This window comes from Delphinus delphis, chromosome 1 (genome assembly GCF_949987515.2).
Source record: "Delphinus delphis chromosome 1, mDelDel1.2, whole genome shotgun sequence".
Taxonomy (NCBI): Eukaryota; Metazoa; Chordata; class Mammalia; order Artiodactyla; family Delphinidae; genus Delphinus; species Delphinus delphis.
Window position 1 is genome coordinate 159154894 of NC_082683.1, and position 17290 is coordinate 159172183.

Below are 17290 nucleotides of genomic sequence, written 5' to 3' on the forward strand. Positions count from 1 at the left end.
CTATAACATATCTGAATGTTTTTTTAAAAAGAAAAAGGAAGAGGCTTGGGCTAGACCTTTGAGAATGAATTCAATTTAAATAGATGGAGAAGAAAGGTGGTTCAGTCAGTATGAACAAAAGAAGGAAGTGATGAAGAAGACGGCATAATTCAGGAGCTCGGAGTGGGGGGGGCACTTGGTCAAGCTAGGTTGTCAGGGACACATAGGGATCAGTAAGTGTAAGATTTGGTAGTTTAGACCATCACTGCCAATCTGAAGATTAGACTTCGAGTGCGGTGGCAATGGGGAGCCACTGTAAGTTTCTGAGCAGAGGAGTTATATGAGGAAATGACGGAATAGGTGTTTTGGGGAGATGACTGGCAGCTAGATGGAGGCAGGGAACAGAGGGATGGCAAGCAAGGAGGTCAGCGAGGAAGTCTTTGCAAGAGGTGCTGGGGGCCTGCAAAGAGCCTGGAAATGGATAAGGATAAAAATGGCTGAAATTTAGAAAAGCATTTCAGAGGATGAATAGACAGAACTTATTCCTCTGATAAGGGACAAGGGAAGAGTCAGTGGCTCTGAGTTTCCGTGCTGAAGGGTAGAAGGACGATGATGGAGCTGAGCTAAATATGAAGAGCAGAGAATTGAGTTTTGATATATTTTGAACTGGTTTTGAATATAGTGACTGTGAACCAATCGCATTTTGATGTTTACAAACCTCAAACAGGTCGCGTGTCCCACGTTGCGGGTGGTATTGCTGGGCTTTCTCAGTCAGCTTGATCTCTTACAGAGCTCAGGTGAAAGCAGGGCTCTGGTGTTTTCCTGAAGCTGCTGCCAGTGGTAGGATTTTGTACTGCTTCACAGACAATGCTCAGAACCACGTCCCTGTGGAATCCCAGTGGGCTACTCTGAGTGAGTATAACATCACCTCCTGGTTGGGCCAGAAAAGAATTTTCAAGGCATAACTCGAGGCGGGGGGCTCCCCCGTATGAAATTGTTCTTTCATCCCTGCAGTGAAGCTTGAATGAGGGGACTCTGCTTTGTGGCTGTCTGGCTTCATCAGAGGATGGCTGCCGTCTTCACCCACCCGGCGCTCTTGCTTGGCTAGAGGAAGCCTGTCCTGAGCTCTCATAGTGAACAGGCTTCCCAGGCAGCCTTCCTCCCCTGCACTCTTGGCATTCACATGGCATGGCCATAAATTATGCCCAGCGTGTTCATTTTCAGTTTAAATGTGTTCTCATCCCAGAGGAGCAACTAATGGCGTCAGGTTACTGATGTGAAAAAAGCCTGCCGCTGCAGTGACTATGGATTAATGAAATAGCAGTCATGGAGGCTGGGGCAGCAATAAATTGTCAGCCACCGGTGACATGGATTTTAAATTATATTCTCCATCTCCTTTCCCCTTCTCCAAAATTATTTAGCTGTAGAGTTGTTTGTTAAATGTTTACCATTGCTTAAATGTTTGCTTTCTATTAGAAGTTGGTGCAGGCTGGGCCCCTTCCTTTAAAGGGGCTTTTCTCAGAAAACTGGAGGTGGGCTGAGAGGGATTTAAAAGCCTATCATGCTTTCTCTAGGAGGCGTGAAGGCAAATCTCTTAATCCAGGATCATCACTGACTGATAACTTTCATTCAGAAAACTGGCAAACATGGGGCTCTATCGGTGAACTCTGCTCATTTGGCACGTCAGTTACTACCTCTACCTTCTGTTATGGCCTTTTTCTTTTCCTAATGAGTTAAAAATTAGGAACCAAGACAATTCACAGTGTTTTTGAAAGGGAGCAAGTCTATTTTTCATTAGATGAAGGACCCCAGGGAATCCGTTGATGGGCCGTAGGGAGTTCAAGAATCCCTGATCCTACAAGCAAATGTGAACAAGCAACTTGCTCATATGTATATGTTTTTCTAGAAAGAAGGTCTGTGGGTTTCATCAAATTCATTAAATGTTCCGTAACACCAAGATAGCTTAAGGGCTGCCATGGGGGACTGCATAAATGTCTACAACGTCTTTCTCTCCCAAGATCTATGTCCTTGTAATAGACTTTGTGGCTCCTCTGACTGAGAGAAGTCTATCCGCCCTTGATTCTGGGCTGGCACTGTGATTGGCTTTGGCCCACGGGAGATTAGTAAATGTGATCCAAGCAGATTGGAAAAGTGCTTGCACTTTGGGGCTTGCCTACTTACTGTTCCTGGAAGCCTGCTGCAATGTCAACAAGGCTGGGCTAGCCCAATGAGCTACATGGCCCCAGTCACCCTTGTTTCCCCAGCAGACCCACCAGCAACTGCAGACAGTGAGTGTGCCCAGCTGAGACCAGCCAAGCCAACCAAGGTCTGTGGATTTCATTAAAATCACTAAATGTTCCATAATGCCAAAAGAGTGCAAGGGCTGCTATGGTGGACTGCATACGTGGCCACAACTTCTTCCTCTCCACACATCCATGCTCTTGCAGCGGGACTTTGTAAGGGCAGGGGTATGTGGAGCCTGGGCCAAACAAGAAGCAACTGTCCAGCCAAATTGCTGACATACAGAATAGTGAACAAAATAAGTGTTATTTGGGGATAGTTTATTATGCAGTAAAAGCTAACTGATATAAATACCGTATCACACAGTGTGCATTTTGAGGATGAGGGGCACACCTTATTCAGTCTTTATATCTCTTTTTCCTAAAAACTCAATAACCATTCAATATGTATTTGTTGAATTGGGTAGAACTGGTCTCTCAAAAAGACTTCTCAAGGTCACAATAAATCAGGAGAGATCCCAGAGCATCTAACGCCAGGCCTCAGTTTCCTTACTTATAAAATGGGCTTCAAAACACCTACCTTGTTGGGCTACTATGGTTATTAGAGATACTGTGTGCTTTAGAGGTGCCTGATACTTGATGGACAGTAGCCCGAGCCAAGCACGCTGATGAAACGGCTGCAGAACTCATCAGCGTGCGCGAGATCAGGCACGTTTCAGTGATCACAGTGCCCACCAGGTGTTCACGTGGATTCCAGTTTCTAGGCGTCAGCTTTCTCTGCTGCAAAATGAGGTTGGTTCCTTCTGGCTCGACCAGACGTCCATGTGTCATTCTGACATGGCTGCCGCCGCAGTGCGGCCACGTGGCCGGAGGACGTGCCACTCCTTCTGGGGTGGTGGGGGAAGCGCCTGAGTTGCTGCTCTGGATTCTGCCATCACTCCCTGTATCTCATTTTCTTGCTTGTAAAGTAAGGTGTGGGTGACAGGAAGCTCTCTGAGACTCCTGTCAGCTTCAGTAATACTCCTGGAGTCTTCTCTAAGCCTGAGGGACTAAACTGCTCACAGGATCACGGAGCCATGAAAGAAGTTATTATTTGCTAGAGGAAAAGAAAAGGTTTCTGTATTTGTCTAAAGCAGACAGTGGAAAAGCAGGCCGTAGAATTGGGGAATAACAGTAAGAAAAAAGAAAAGAAAGCAAACCTGATTTGAGCTGGGATGCTAGAACCCTGCTTCCTGCAGGATAATGGAGCCCCATGCTATGTAGATCACAGGGTCGAACCTTAGACATAGAGATTTATAGAAGAAAATTCCCCTTCCAAAAGCATGACATACACAAAGGGTTATAAAATGCTCAGAATAAGTTACACAAAGAGCCATGAGACATATGAAAAACAGTTTTCTTTTTTTTCCATTAAGACCTCCTGTCCTTTTCTAATAAAACCTAACATGACGTCTTTCTAGGATTTAGAGTAAAACTTCTTGTGTTGCAGATGTATTTGGAAGTGAATCATGGACATACATATCGTTTACCGCAAGCAGTGAAGACATCTGAAAATCTTGCTTCTTGCCAAAATGGACATTAAGATTTTGCTTGGAAGCAAATATGAAAACATTGATTTTTATCCAACTATCCCTCCGTTTATCTAAGGAGAAAGTTACAACTTATTCTGTTATGCTTTTAATAGGATTTTCTATCTTTAATGCTGAGATCTTAAACATTACCAGTGAGTAAGCAAAGAAAACAATTAGCAGATGGCATTTTCAACCAAATTTTTTATATTTATTATAATCGTGCTTCTCTACAACTAAAGATTCATGTGGTGTGCAAACCATATGTCTGACTTTATTTACCAAAGTAAATACAGAACAGCATTTCCAATAGGGGAGGTTCACACAACAAACAAAATATAGAGTGTGTGACCTCAATAAGGCATTCAGTAAAGGTATAAGCTGTCTCTCCCTCTATGGGGGGGTTCCCTTAGGGTGCTCTGATGTTGGCATCACATTCTTCTAAGAGCAGAATCAAATCTTCAATCAGGCTGTGCTCCCTGCCATGTGTCACTCTCATAATATCAAAAGCCTAAAGGGAAGAGAAAGAAGACGGATTAGAACCCCAAATGAGGCAGGTCCCTGCCTGCTCCTCGTCTTTTCCCATGACACCAGGAGCCCGAAGAAGCCCAGAGTCTGCAGTGTGAGCAGCACGGTGGTTCTCCACACTAGCAATGAAGTGACAAGGGTGATTCTGTAACGTGGTGCTTGGAAAGCAGACTTACTACTTGAGTCATGCTGGGCCTGCTGTGCAACAACAATCTTCAGGGATTATTAGCGCTTAGGTTTGGTGTAGGTAAAGAGGTTTGAGAAGCGTTACTAAAATGATTAATAGTAAAGATGACTACTATGCTGCTATCGCCTTAAAATATAATTTTCATTTTTGCATGCTGCATTTAATTCTCATCTATATGCACTGTGATACATATAATGTATACATACAATTTTTGTATTCTTTTCATGTCCTATGACATTAGAACACTGGCATTTTGACAGTCCCTGCCTTCACTCCCCATGTTCAGTCTTCACTAAATCTTGCCAATTCTACCTCCAAAATATCTCTGAAATCTGGATGGGTTTGTGACCACTTCAGTAATAGAGTGTGATGATGGAATTAATGCTACTGACTTCCAAAGCTAGGTCAGAAAGGCCATGCAACCTTTGCCTCGTTCACTAGTGTGTCTGCTCCTGGAACCATGAGCTTCCGCGCTGTGAGGAAGCCCAAGCCACTTGGGGAAGCCAAGTGGAGATGCTCTGGTTGAGAGTCCTAGCTGAGTCCATCTTTCAAGTCATCCTAGCCTAGACACCAGAAATGTGCATAAGGAAGTCTACAGACGATTTCCGCCATCAGCCAGAAGGTAGCCAGATTCCAGTCTTCCCAGCTGACACTGGAAAAGAGGCGTTATGGAAAAGAGGCGAGCCATTCCTGTTGCGATCCGTTTGAATTCCTGACTCAGAGCATCGGTGAGCATAATAAAAGGGTGGTTATTTTACTCTGCTGAGTTCTGGGGATGGTTTGTTACCGAGCAATAAATTAGAGATAAACAGTACCATCCTGCACTGCCCAAACTGGGGGCTCCCCGACGGGGTGGGGGGGCACCAGACCCATTGTCTTCAATACGAACGTGCCTCGAGAGATAGGTAAAGAGACTTTGGGGGGTGCTAGGCGCCCAGAAAAGCACCTGCCTCTCAGTACCACGCTCTCAGCCTTGGCCGCACAGTAGCATCAACTGGGGGCTGTCAAAGGTACCAGCGCCCAAACCCCACACGTGGTCAACTGAAGCCTGTTCTCTGGGGGTGAGGCCTGGGCTCAGGATATTCTAACGTGCCCTCGGGGTTGAGAACGACCGATACAGTGAGCTCTCACCAAATAATAACAACTGTTTATTATTCAGTGGTGACTTACAGCCAACATAATTACCATTTTACTGGCTGTGTACAATTCTACTCTTAGAAATTTAGATCACTACCAAGTTTTTGTTATGATGTAGCTCTTCTAGCATAGGACTTTTTTGTCTTTGCTGAATATTTGCTTAAGATAAATCTCTGGAGGTGGATATTCTTGGGTATGGACCTCTTTAAAGCCACAGAGACTTTAGAGCTGCGGAGCACCCCTTCATTCTACTGGGTGTTCAGGGCTAGGAGTGCTTTTGGCCTGTGTTCCTGGCTTTTTGGCCTCTTTAAAAATGTTCCCGGGCTTCCCTGGTGGCGCAGTGGTTGGAAGTCTGCCTGCCGATGCACGGGACACGGGTTCGTGACCCGGTCCGGGAAGATCCCACATGCCGCGGAGCGGCTGGGCCCGTGAGCCATGGCCGCTGAGCCTGCGCGTCCCGAGCCTGTGCTCCGCAACAGGAGAGGCCACAACAGTGAGAGGCCCGCGTACCGCAAAAAAAAAAAAAAAAAAGTTCCCTTTAGCTGGGATAAAGGAAAACAGTCAGACAGACGGGGTCTAGATTTAGCTACTGTGAGAGGAAAAAAAGGGAAAGGCCCGCCACCTCAGGCTCTGGTGTCCCAGCCTGGAAAAGAGCTCTGCCCGTGGCGTTGGCTGTAATCCTGCACTGGCAGGCCCATCACCTGTGACATGCCAGCTGGAAAACCAGAAGGGGGCTGTGATGAGTCAGGGCCGTGAGGATTTGGTTCTTAGTAACCTGAGTGGGTCTGCCCTGTGGGTGCAGAGCATCTGCAAGCAAATCCCGAGGTGCAGTGGGGCGGGGTGAGGGGTGTACAAGATCGAGGGGAGGAGTTGGGAGTAGCCTCCACCTTGGAGGCAGCCAAGCTCGGTGACATGCCTCTGGGCAGAAGATCAGCAACAAATGTTTGATGCCATTCAGGGAACAAATGTCTCCTGTCTCCCTCCCGCCCCACTCCCCAGGTCCTCTGTTGTTCTAGACATCTCAAGGTCCCAGGCAGGGGCCTGCATGAGAGCGCGATTGTAAAAAGAGACTGGAGAGATGCTTCGAGCCCTTCATGGGAAATTCTCTCACTCGAAAGCTGCTTAGATGTTCTCTTCCCTTCCACTTGACAGAGGACCAGCTGTACTTGTGATCTGACAAAGGAGGGTGAATGGGCCAGGAGCATCACCTGAAAAGCTCTTTGCAGAAAGAGAAATAACGCTCCTCCAAGCCCCATGGACAGGTCGGCTGGAGAAAGGCCTGCCTGACCTGTGAGGGCTCTCGCCCTCCCGGCCCCTCACAGCTCTCTGCTGGGTGAGGGCCTGGCCTCGTTTCTCAGGAGAACTCCCAGATCAGCTTCTCTGTGTCCTCCTGTTTTATTTCTCCAGGTTCCTCATCTGGAGAATGTTCTGTGCTTCTCAGGGACTTGACTCAGAGGCTACATGACAGTCATCTTCATACCACTCTGAAGGGTAAGGTCGATCTGCACGTTTTCAGACGTATTATAGCTCCAGCTTCCTTCCTCGCTGCCTTTCTTCCAGTCATACGTTTCACTTTCTCCTCCCTTCCAGCTTTAAGAATAAGGCCTATGGGGCTTCCCTGGTGGCGCAGGTGCTCCGCAACGGGAGCAGCCACAGCAGTGAGAGGCCCGCGTACCGCAAAAAAAAAAAAAAAAAAAGAATAAGGCCTACTCCTCAAGAGACAAAGTTAATTGTGGCTGATCTGGAGTCTTCCTGTTCATTCCTGCTCATCCCACAGCACAGCAGGTGCCTGAGCATCAGAGGAGGCTTCCGGCCCTGCAACCCTTCACGAACTGCAGAGCCACAGCCAGGAAGGGAAGCCACCTGGCCTTCCCCAGGCCTCACTTCCATACCTCCCAGCCTGCTTCCTTGCGGGAGGGTCATAAAGACCATCTGGCGCAATGTCCTCATGTTTGGCCTGAGAGGGAGCCCAGGGTGAACCCCGTGTTCATTCCATGACTGCTCTGTGCAGCCTCCACCTGCAAACAGTCTTCAGTGACCAAGGAGAGGGCCTGGAGGGTCTCTGACGTGTGGCTTCTGAGACACCCTGAGGAGCCATGAAGGTCTTCCTAGTCAAGATGCTGCTGGTTGTGACCTACGTTCTCTTATTTGGTGGTGAATGCAGCACCGGTAGCAAAAGTGGGGCGGGGGCAACGCCTGGGTGTGTATGTGTAGGATTTGAGATACTAAGGTTAGAGGATCCTATCCACAGGGGTGGCTAGAAGCAGAGAGGAAATGGGCATGGCTGGGTGCAGAGGACCACATCGAAGAGACTGGAAAAAATCCATACCATTTGTCTAGAAGGTAAAACCAAGTATAAATAGGGTTAACAAGTAAACACTGTAATTTTCTCTGAGTGATGGGTGGGGTAGAAGAGAAAAGGAGAGAAAAAATAAATAGGATTTAGTAATGTGCAAACTATGGTGATGACTGTGTTCTCTGTGTGTGTGTGCGTGTGTGTATGTGAGAGTAATATGGCAGGTTGAGTATACAGGACGGGAAGCCAAAACTCAGACTTGGTCCGGCAGGACGTCTGGTCCTTGTCTTGGACATCACCTGGGCCTACAGGTGAGCTGGGGCAGCAGTTCTCAGCGATGTAGGAAGGGAGCCCTATGTAGCTGTCAGCACAGGCTGCCTCTGCATGGCGGCCACAGCCCCGCAGTCCAGCAAGAAGATGAGGAGGTCTTTTTTTCCCCCAAAAATAAAGTTATAGTAAATCTCTGACAAACCAGGACAATTGTTTCCTGTAGCTCTGTGTCTCCCTTCTCTCAGCCGCTCCCAACTGCCACACATGCACATGTCAGAGAGAACAATTTTGATTTAATTTCCTGCAGCAATATGTAAAACAGATTAAGGAAATATAAAATCAGAGCCAGCCTGTGCTGGGAAAAGCTTATCTCTTTCCATTAAATTTTATTTTTTTAATGGTAGCATTTAAAAAGAGCCTGCCTGTATTCTTCCACAGAGGACCTATTTGAAGCCTTCAAGGGGGTGTTGCTGCCCCCCGTGTACTGACTCTAAATGTCACATGAGAAATGGAAGCACAGATTGTCTGCCACATGACAGGCATGGCTCACTCAGGAGTAAAGACAGGTTCTCTGAAAGATCGGGTCCCCAGAACTGATTTCAATCTCATCACAGCTTTTTTTTTCTTTTAAGTAATTGTAGAATTGTGGGTCATATATTAAATAAAATGAATTAAATTATGATTTAAAGTTGCAAACAATATAGCTTTCTTATTAATTTTTAATAAAAATATATTAAGCTTATCAAGGATCTCATATACTCTCTACAAAAAGCCTGAGGGAATTCAATAATGACTTCCCCAAGCAGGATTTAAATATGGATATAAATCAGAGAGAAAAGAAATGTATGCATGATAAAAACCTCTGGAATCAGATCACAAGAGGGGAGAATGCAGGCAAGTTTTCTTACTCTGCCCACCTCAGGATGAAAGCAGAGTAGAGGGGTGGGAGGTGGTGGGCGTGCACTGGGGCATCCAAAGCAGGACATGTAAGAAGACAGACCTGCAACCCATCAAGCAGCTGCAGAGCCACGACAGCCCTTCACAAGGGGCAGCAGGAAATCCCAAAGCCTTGGATGACCTTCCTGAGCTCACAGCACCCCTGCTGATCCACTGTGCTCTCCACCTTGTACAGAATCCACCGAGAGGACCTGTCCTCCTGGGAGGCAAGATTCCTTAAAGAAAAGACCTATCCACTCATACACTAAATATCGGCTAAGCAGCTGTCATGAATAACACTTGGTCCTTGCCCTGGGAGGAACTCTGGCACAGCCAGAAATCAGGGTTCTAGCAGGACAGTGTGTGATAAAGGGAGATGTAAGGTGCTGGGGTTCCAGAGGAGAGACCCCAGAAGGGGTTACAGACATGGTGAGCTCAGGTCTGTGCCTTCCAGTGGGAGTAGCTATTCCAGAAAGAGTTGCTGTTGTGTTGTTATGTTTAACTAATCAATCGATCCAATGCATATTTATTGAGCACCTGAGAGACCCTGAAGACATCATGTCTCCTCCCTGAACTCCGGTTTCCTCACTTGAATAACGAGGAGGTTGGACTAGATAAATTCTGTGGACAAAGCAAGTCCCAGACACAGAGCTAGGAGGTGCAGGTTTGGTTTCATTTCAAAATGTGTTATTGATTTCTAATTTAACTCCACTGAGGTCAGAGAATTTACTTTGTATGACAGGAATCCTTTTACATTTATTGAGACTTGTTTTATGGCCCAGAATATGGTCCTTCTTGGTATACATTCTGTGGGTACTTGAAAAGAAGTGTATTTTGCTACTGCTGGGTGGAGTTTTATAAATGTCAGTTTGATCCTGTTGTTGAATCCTTCTGTATCTTTGCTGGTTTTCTGTCTAGTTGTCCTGTCAGTAGTTGACAGGGAGTGCTGATGTTCCCAGCTATACTCATATCCATAAGTCTATTATCTGTTTCTTCTTTTAGTTCTATCAGTTTTTGTTTCCCACATTTTGCAACTGGGTTGTTTGGTACATACACATGTAGAATTGCTATGTATTCGTGGTAAACTGACCTTTTTTTCCCATTATATAATGTCCTTCTCTGTCTTTAGCAACATTTTCTTTGCTCTAAAATCGACTTTATCTGATATTAATATAGCCACTCCAGCTTTCTTTTGATGAATGGTGTTTTCATGATATATCTTTTTCCATCATTTTACTTTCAACGTGCCTATATTTAAAGCGAGTTTCCTATAGACAGCATATAGTTGGGTCATTAAAAAAATCCATTCTAATAATCTCTGTCATTTAATTAGTATATTTTAGACAATTTATATTTTTTACATAGATCACTTGCATAATTAATGTGGTTATTCATATATTAGGGTTTTAAGTTTGCCATTAAAAAATTTTTCTGTTTATTCTGTTTTTTTCTTTTTTGCTTCTATTTTCTTTTTCTTGCATTTCTGGTGGATTACTACTTTTTTTTAGAATTCTGTAATGTTTTTGAGTGTATTTGTTTGTGTGTGTATATATATATAGAGAGAGACATAGACATATAATTGTCGAATATAATTGACCTAAATATTTCCACTATATACATTTAGAACCACAGGAGACAGTGTTATAAATTTTGTTTCAACTGTCAAAGATTATCTAAAAAACTCAAGAGGAGAATGAAAGTCTATTTTACTTACCCTTACTTTTGCTTACCATGTTCTTTCTTCCTGATGTTCAAAGATTCCTGCCTTTATTATTTACTTTCTGTTTAGAGAATTCCTTTAGCGATCCTTTTAGAATAGGTCTGCTGGTGACAAATTCTCTTACTTTTCCTTCATCTGAGAATGTTTGGATTTTCCCTTAACTCTTGAAGGCTATTTTGCTGAGTATCGGTTTTTGGCTCAACAGTTCTTTTCTTTCAGTGCTTGAAAAATATGCCACTTTCATCTGACCTCCATGTTTGTTTGTTTGTTAATATTTATTTATTTGGCTGTACCGGGTCTTAGTTGCAGCACGTGGGATCTTCAATACTGCGGGCGGGATCTTCACTGCAGCACGCAGGATCTGGTTTTAGTTGCAGCATGCAGGATCTTTGTTGTGGCATGAGGGATCTAATTCCCTGACCAGGATCGAACCCAGGCCCCCTGCATTGGGAGCACAGAGTCTTAACCACTGGACCACCAGGGAAGTCCCTGGCCTTCATGGTTTTTAATGAGAAAGCCACTGTAACTCAAATTGTTTTTCTCCTATAAGAAAGATGTCATTTTTCTCTTGCTTTTTTAAAAACAGTTTTAAATTTTTTAAATTTTTTGCTGTGTTGGGTCTTTGTTGCTGCGCGCGGGCTTTTCTCTGGTTGTGGTGAGTGGGGGCTACTCTTGCGGTGTTAAGGCTTCTCATTGTGGTGGCTTCTCTTGTTGTGCAGCCTGGGTTCTAGGCGTGTGGGCTTCAGTAGTTGTGGCATGCGGGCTCAGTAGTTGGGGTGCACAGGCTTAGTTGCTCTGCAGCATTTGGGATCTTCCTGGACCAGCGCTTGAACCCGTGTCCTGTGCATTGGCAGGTGGATTCTTAACCACTGCGCCACCAGGGAAGCCCCTCTCTTGCTGCTTTTAAGATATTTTTGTTGTCTTTAGTTTTCAGAAGTTTCTCTAGGATGAATCTTGATGTGCATTTCTTTGGATTTTTCTTATTTGGATTCACTTAGGTTTTTTTTTTTAATTTTTTTTTTATACAGCAGGTTCTTATTAGTCATCAATTTTATACACATCAGTGTATACATGTCAATCCCAATCTCCCAATTCATCCCACCACCACCACTGCCTCCCCGCCGTGGCTTTCCCCTCTTGGTGTCCATATGTTTGTTCTCAACATCTGTGTCTCTGTTTCTGCCTTGCAAACCGGTTCATCTGTACCATTTTCCTAGATTCCACATACATGCATTAATATACAATATTTGTTTTTCTCTTTCTGACTTACTTCACTCTTTATGACAGTGTCTAGGTCCATCCACGTCTCTACAAATGACCCAATTTCGTTCCTTTTTATGGCTGAGTAATATTCCATTGTATATATGTACCACATTTTCTTATTCCATTCATCTGTCGATGGGCATTTAGGTTGCTTCCATGACCTGGCTATTGTAAATAGTGCTGCAATGAACACTGGGGTGCATGTGCCTTTTTGAATTATGGTTTTCTCTGGGTGTATGCCCAGTAGTGGGATTGCTGGGTCATATGGTAATTCTATTTTTAGTTTTTTAAGGAACCTCCATACTGTTCTCCATAGTGGCTGTATCAGTTTACATTCCCACCAACAGTGCAAGAGGGTTCCCTTTTCTCCACACCCTCTCCAGCGTTTGTTGTTTGTAGATTTTCTGATGATGCCCATTCTAACTGGTGTGAGGTGATACCTCATTGTAGTTTTGATTTGCATTAGTCTAATAATTAGTGATGTTGAGCAGCTTTTCATGTGCCTTTTGGCCATCTGTATGTCTTCTTTGGAGAAATGTCTGTTTAGGTCTTCTGCCTATTTTTTGATTGGGTTGTTTGATTTTTTAATATTGAGCTGCATGAGCTGTTTATATATTTTGGAGATCAATCCTTTGTCCGTTGATTCACTTGCAAATATTTTCTCCCATTCTGAGGGTTGTCTTTTAGTCTTGTTTATAGTTTCCTTTGCTGTGCAAAAGCTTTTAAGTTTCATTAGGTCCCATTTGTTTATTTTTGTTTTTATTTCCATTTCTCTAGGAGGTGTGTCAAAAAAGATCTTGCTGTGATTTATGTCAAAGAGTGTTCTTCCTATGTTTTCCTCTGAGAGTTTTATAGTGTCCGGTCTTACATTTAGGTTTCTAATCCATTTTGAGTTTATTTTTGTGTATGGTGTTAGGGAGTGTTCTAATTTCATTCTTTTACATGAAGCTCTCTGGTTTTCCCAGCACCACTTATTGAACAGACTGTCTTTTCTCCATTGTATATATCCTTGCCTCCTTTGTCATAGATTAGTTGACCATAGGTGCCTGAGTTTATCTCTGGGCTTTCTATCCTGTTCCATTGATCTATGTTTCTGTTTTTGTGCCAGTACTATATTGTCTTGATTACTGTAGCTTTATAGTATAGTCTGAAGTCAGGGAGTCTGATTCCTCCAGCTCCGTTTCTTTCCTTCAAGACTGCTTTGGCTATTTGGGGTCTTTTGTGTCTCCATACAAATTTTAAGATTATTTGTTCTAGTTCTGTAAAAAACGCCATTGGTAATTTAATAGGGATTGCATTGAATCTGTACATTGCCTTGGGCAGTATAGTCATTTTCACAATCAGTTACCTTCTTGAATAACCAGGTAGATTTTTTTATGTTCAGTGGCATTAATTACATTCACATTGTTGTGCAACCACTACCACTATCCATTTCCAGAACTTCTGTGTTATCCCAAACTGAAACTGTGTACCCACTAAACAATAATTCTCCATTCCCTTCTCTCTCCAGCCCCTGGTTATCACTATTTTACTTTCTGTCTCTATGTTTTTTACTACTCTACATACCTGATATAAATGGAATCATACAATATTTATCCTTTTGTGACTGGCTTATTTCACATAATGTCTTCAAGTTTCATCCATGTGGTTTCATTTTTAAGGCTGAATAATATTGTCTGTATATTCCACATTTTGTTTATCTATTCATCTGTCCATGGACATTTAGGTTGCTTCCACCTTTTAGCTAAGCTATTGTTAATAATGCTTGCTATGAACATTGGTGTACAAATATCTGTTCAAGTCCCTGCTTTCAATTCTTTTGTGTTTATACCCAGAAGTGGAATTGGTGGATCAAATAGTAATTCTATGTTTCATATTTTTGAGGAACTGCTATACTATTTTTCCACAGTGGCTGCCCCATTTTGCATTCCTGCCAGTAATACGTAAGGGTTCCAGTTTCTCCACATCCATACCAATATATGTTGTTTTCTGTTTTTTTTCCTTAATAATAGACATCTTAGCAGGTGAGAAGTAGTATCTCATTGTGGTTGTGGTTTGCATTTCCCTAATGATTGGTGATGTTAAGCACCTTTTTCTGTGATTTTTAGCTATTTGCATATCATCTTTGGAGAAATGTCCATTCAGGTCCTTTGCCAATTTTTGAATTGGGCTGTTTTGGTATTGTTATTGAAGTTTAGGCATTCTCTCTATATTCTGGAAATTATTCACTTATCAGATACGTGATTTGCAAATATTTTGTTCCATTTTGTGGGTTGCCTTTTTACTCTGTCGATAGCATCCTTTGATGCACAAACATTTAAAATTTTGATGAAGTTCAATTCGTGTATTTTTTCTTTGTTGCCTGTGCCTTTGGTGGCATATCCAAAAAAGTCATTGCCAAATCCAGTCTCATGAAACTTTTCTTCTGTTTTCTTCTAAGAGTTTTATAGTTTTAGCTCTTATATTAGGTCTTTAATCCATGCATTAGTTTTTAAAAATATAGTGTTAGGTAAGGTTAATTTTTTAACCTTAGGTTAAAACCTTAAGGTTAAAACCTTAGGTTAGGTAAGTGTTATTTTTTGCATGTGGATATCCAGTTTTCTCAACACCGTTTATTGAATGGACTGTCCTTTCCTCACTGAGTGGTCTTGGCACCCTTGTCAAAAATTATTTGACATATATCTGAGAGTTTATTTCTGGCTCTCTATTCAATTTCATTGGCTTATATGTCTGTCTTTATGCCAGTACCATGTTGTTTTGATTACTGTAGTTTTGTAGCAAAATTTGAAATCATAAAGTGTGAGTCCTCCAACTTTTTTTTTCTTTTTCAATATTGTTATGCTATTGGGGTCTTGAGGTTTCATATGGATTTTAGGATGGATTTTTCCATTTCTAAATAAAATGTCAGTGGGATTTTGACAGAGATTGCATTGAATCTATAGATTGCTTTAGGTTGTATTGACATCTTAAAATGATATTAAATCTTTCAGTCATGAACATGGAATATTATTCTGTTTATGTCATCTTTAATTTTTTTCAGCAATGTTTTATAGTCTTCAGTGTATAAGTCTTTTACCTCCTTGATTAAGTTAATTGCTGATTATTTTATTCTGTACGATGCTATTAGAAGTGGAACTGTTTTCTCAATTTCCTTTTGGGATCATTCCCTTTTGGGATCATTCCCTATCCATGTATAGAAACACAACTGACTTTTGCATGTTAATTTTACATCCTCCCACTTTGCTGAATTTCTTAGTTGGAACAATTTCTTTTGTGGTATCTTTAGGGTTTCCTACATATAAGATTATGTCATCTATGAAGAGAGAGAATTTTACTTTTTTTCAATTTGAGTGCTTTCACTATTATTTCTTCAAGTACTTTCCCACTCTGCCCTCTTTCTCTTCTCTTTCTGGGACTCCACTGTTAGATCTTTTGTTATAGGTACCGTGGGTCCCTGAAGCTCTGTTCAATTTTACCTTTTTTAGTCATTTTATCTCTGTTTTTTAGATTGGACAGCTTATATTGTTCTATCTTCAAGTTCATTATTTTTTTATCTTTTATTTTTTGGGGGTACGCGGGCCTCTCACTGCTGTGGCCTCTTCTGCTGCGGAGCACAGGCTCCGGACACGCAGGCCCAGCAGCCATGGCTCGCGGGCCTAGCCGCTCTGTGGCACGTGGGATCCTCCCGAACTGGGGCACGAACCTGTGTCCCCTGCATCGGCAGGCGGACTCTCAACCACTGCGCCACCAGGGAAGCCCCAAGTTCATTATTAACTCATTCCTCTATCCATTCTGTTGTTAAGTTCCAGTCTGTATATTTTGGTAATTGTATTTATCAGTTCGTAAATTTCTGTTTGCTGCTTCTTTCTATCTTCTAGTTCTTTGCTGAGGTGTTCTGTTTTTTCATTTGTTTTGAGGATGTTTGTAATTGCTTGTTTGAGCACATGTATGATTGGCTTTAAAATCTTTGTCAGATAATTCTAAAATCTGTTATCTTGGAGTTGCAATCTGTCGATTGTCTTTTTCTCCATGAAGATTGAGATCTTCCTTGTTCTTGGTATGATGAGGGATTTTCAATTGAAACCTGGACACTTTGAGTATTAGGCCGAGATTCTGACTTTCATGTAAACTTTGTTTCAGCTGGCTCTCTCCAGTATTGCTCCAGCAGGAGTATGGCAGATGACACCATGCTAATGCCAGGCAGAAGTACAAGTCCAGGTTCCTCACTTGGTTCCTGGTCACTGCTGGGCTTACACTGTCTGGTAGGTAAATTTCTGCTTGCTTCCTGTAATGTAACTTAATCACTATGCTTTCATTTTATGATTATTCTCTTAGTTATCTTCTCTTTCTTTGGTTCAGCAACATACTCTTGAAACTGATATTCTCTGTTTTAAGTCAGTAGGGGACAGTCATAAACATCAGAGGCAGGGGCTCTGCCAAACGACGCTTTGAAGGCACTACTGATGATTGTGGCACGTCACCTCCGCATGCCCCCTTGTCCTCCCCCTCTCCCTCCCATCTGCCCACATGTTAAGGTGATGTTATGCATTTAGACGAGAGCTTTTTAACGTTGAGACCGCGGGCCTATAGAAAGTCCATGGAGAGGCTTCAGGTGGTCCCTAAATACCTTCCCCACCAAATATAAAAAAAAAAATGTTGTGCAGTGTGGATACGGGGTGGGGGGCAGGGAGGTGGGATGAATTGGGAGATTAGGATTGACGTATGTGCACTGCCATGTTTAAAACAGATAGCTGGTGGGAACCTGCTGTATAGCACAGGGAGCTCAGCTCGGTGCTCTGTGACGACCTAGATGGGCGGGATGGGGGGGTGGGGTGGGAGGGAGGTCCAAGGGGGAGGGGATATATGTATACAGATAGCTGATTCACTTCATTGTACAGCAGAAACTAACACAACATTGTAAAGCAACTATACCCCAATTTTTTTAAAAAAATGTGTGTATGTGCATTTTCTCTGGTGAGTCAGTGGTCCTCACACAATTCCTAAAAAAGAGCGTGACCAAAGAGGTTAAAAATCATTGTAGCAGATTAAGAAATGGGAGCAATAGACTTGCAGGCTCTAAATCATCCATTTAGAGGGGCTTGAAATCAGGGTGCAGGCTGGAGTAGAGAGAGACCAGCATGTGCTTGGAGCTTTGCCTGCATGAGC

The 17290-nt window shown here is 43.0% G+C and overlaps 1 protein-coding gene across 1 annotated transcript in view; it reads right to left on the minus strand.

Moving 5' to 3' along the window:
• Positions 1-3990: 3990 nt before the first annotated feature.
• Positions 3991-17290, minus strand: part of SMYD3 (SET and MYND domain containing 3) — a 714060-nt gene continuing 700760 nt past the window's right edge. Inside the window, exon 12 of the mRNA XM_059997139.1 lies at positions 3991-4298. Within this exon, the coding sequence (XP_059853122.1) occupies positions 4197-4298 (102 nt within the window). The 3' untranslated portion in view covers positions 3991-4196. The remainder of the gene's footprint in view (positions 4299-17290) is intronic.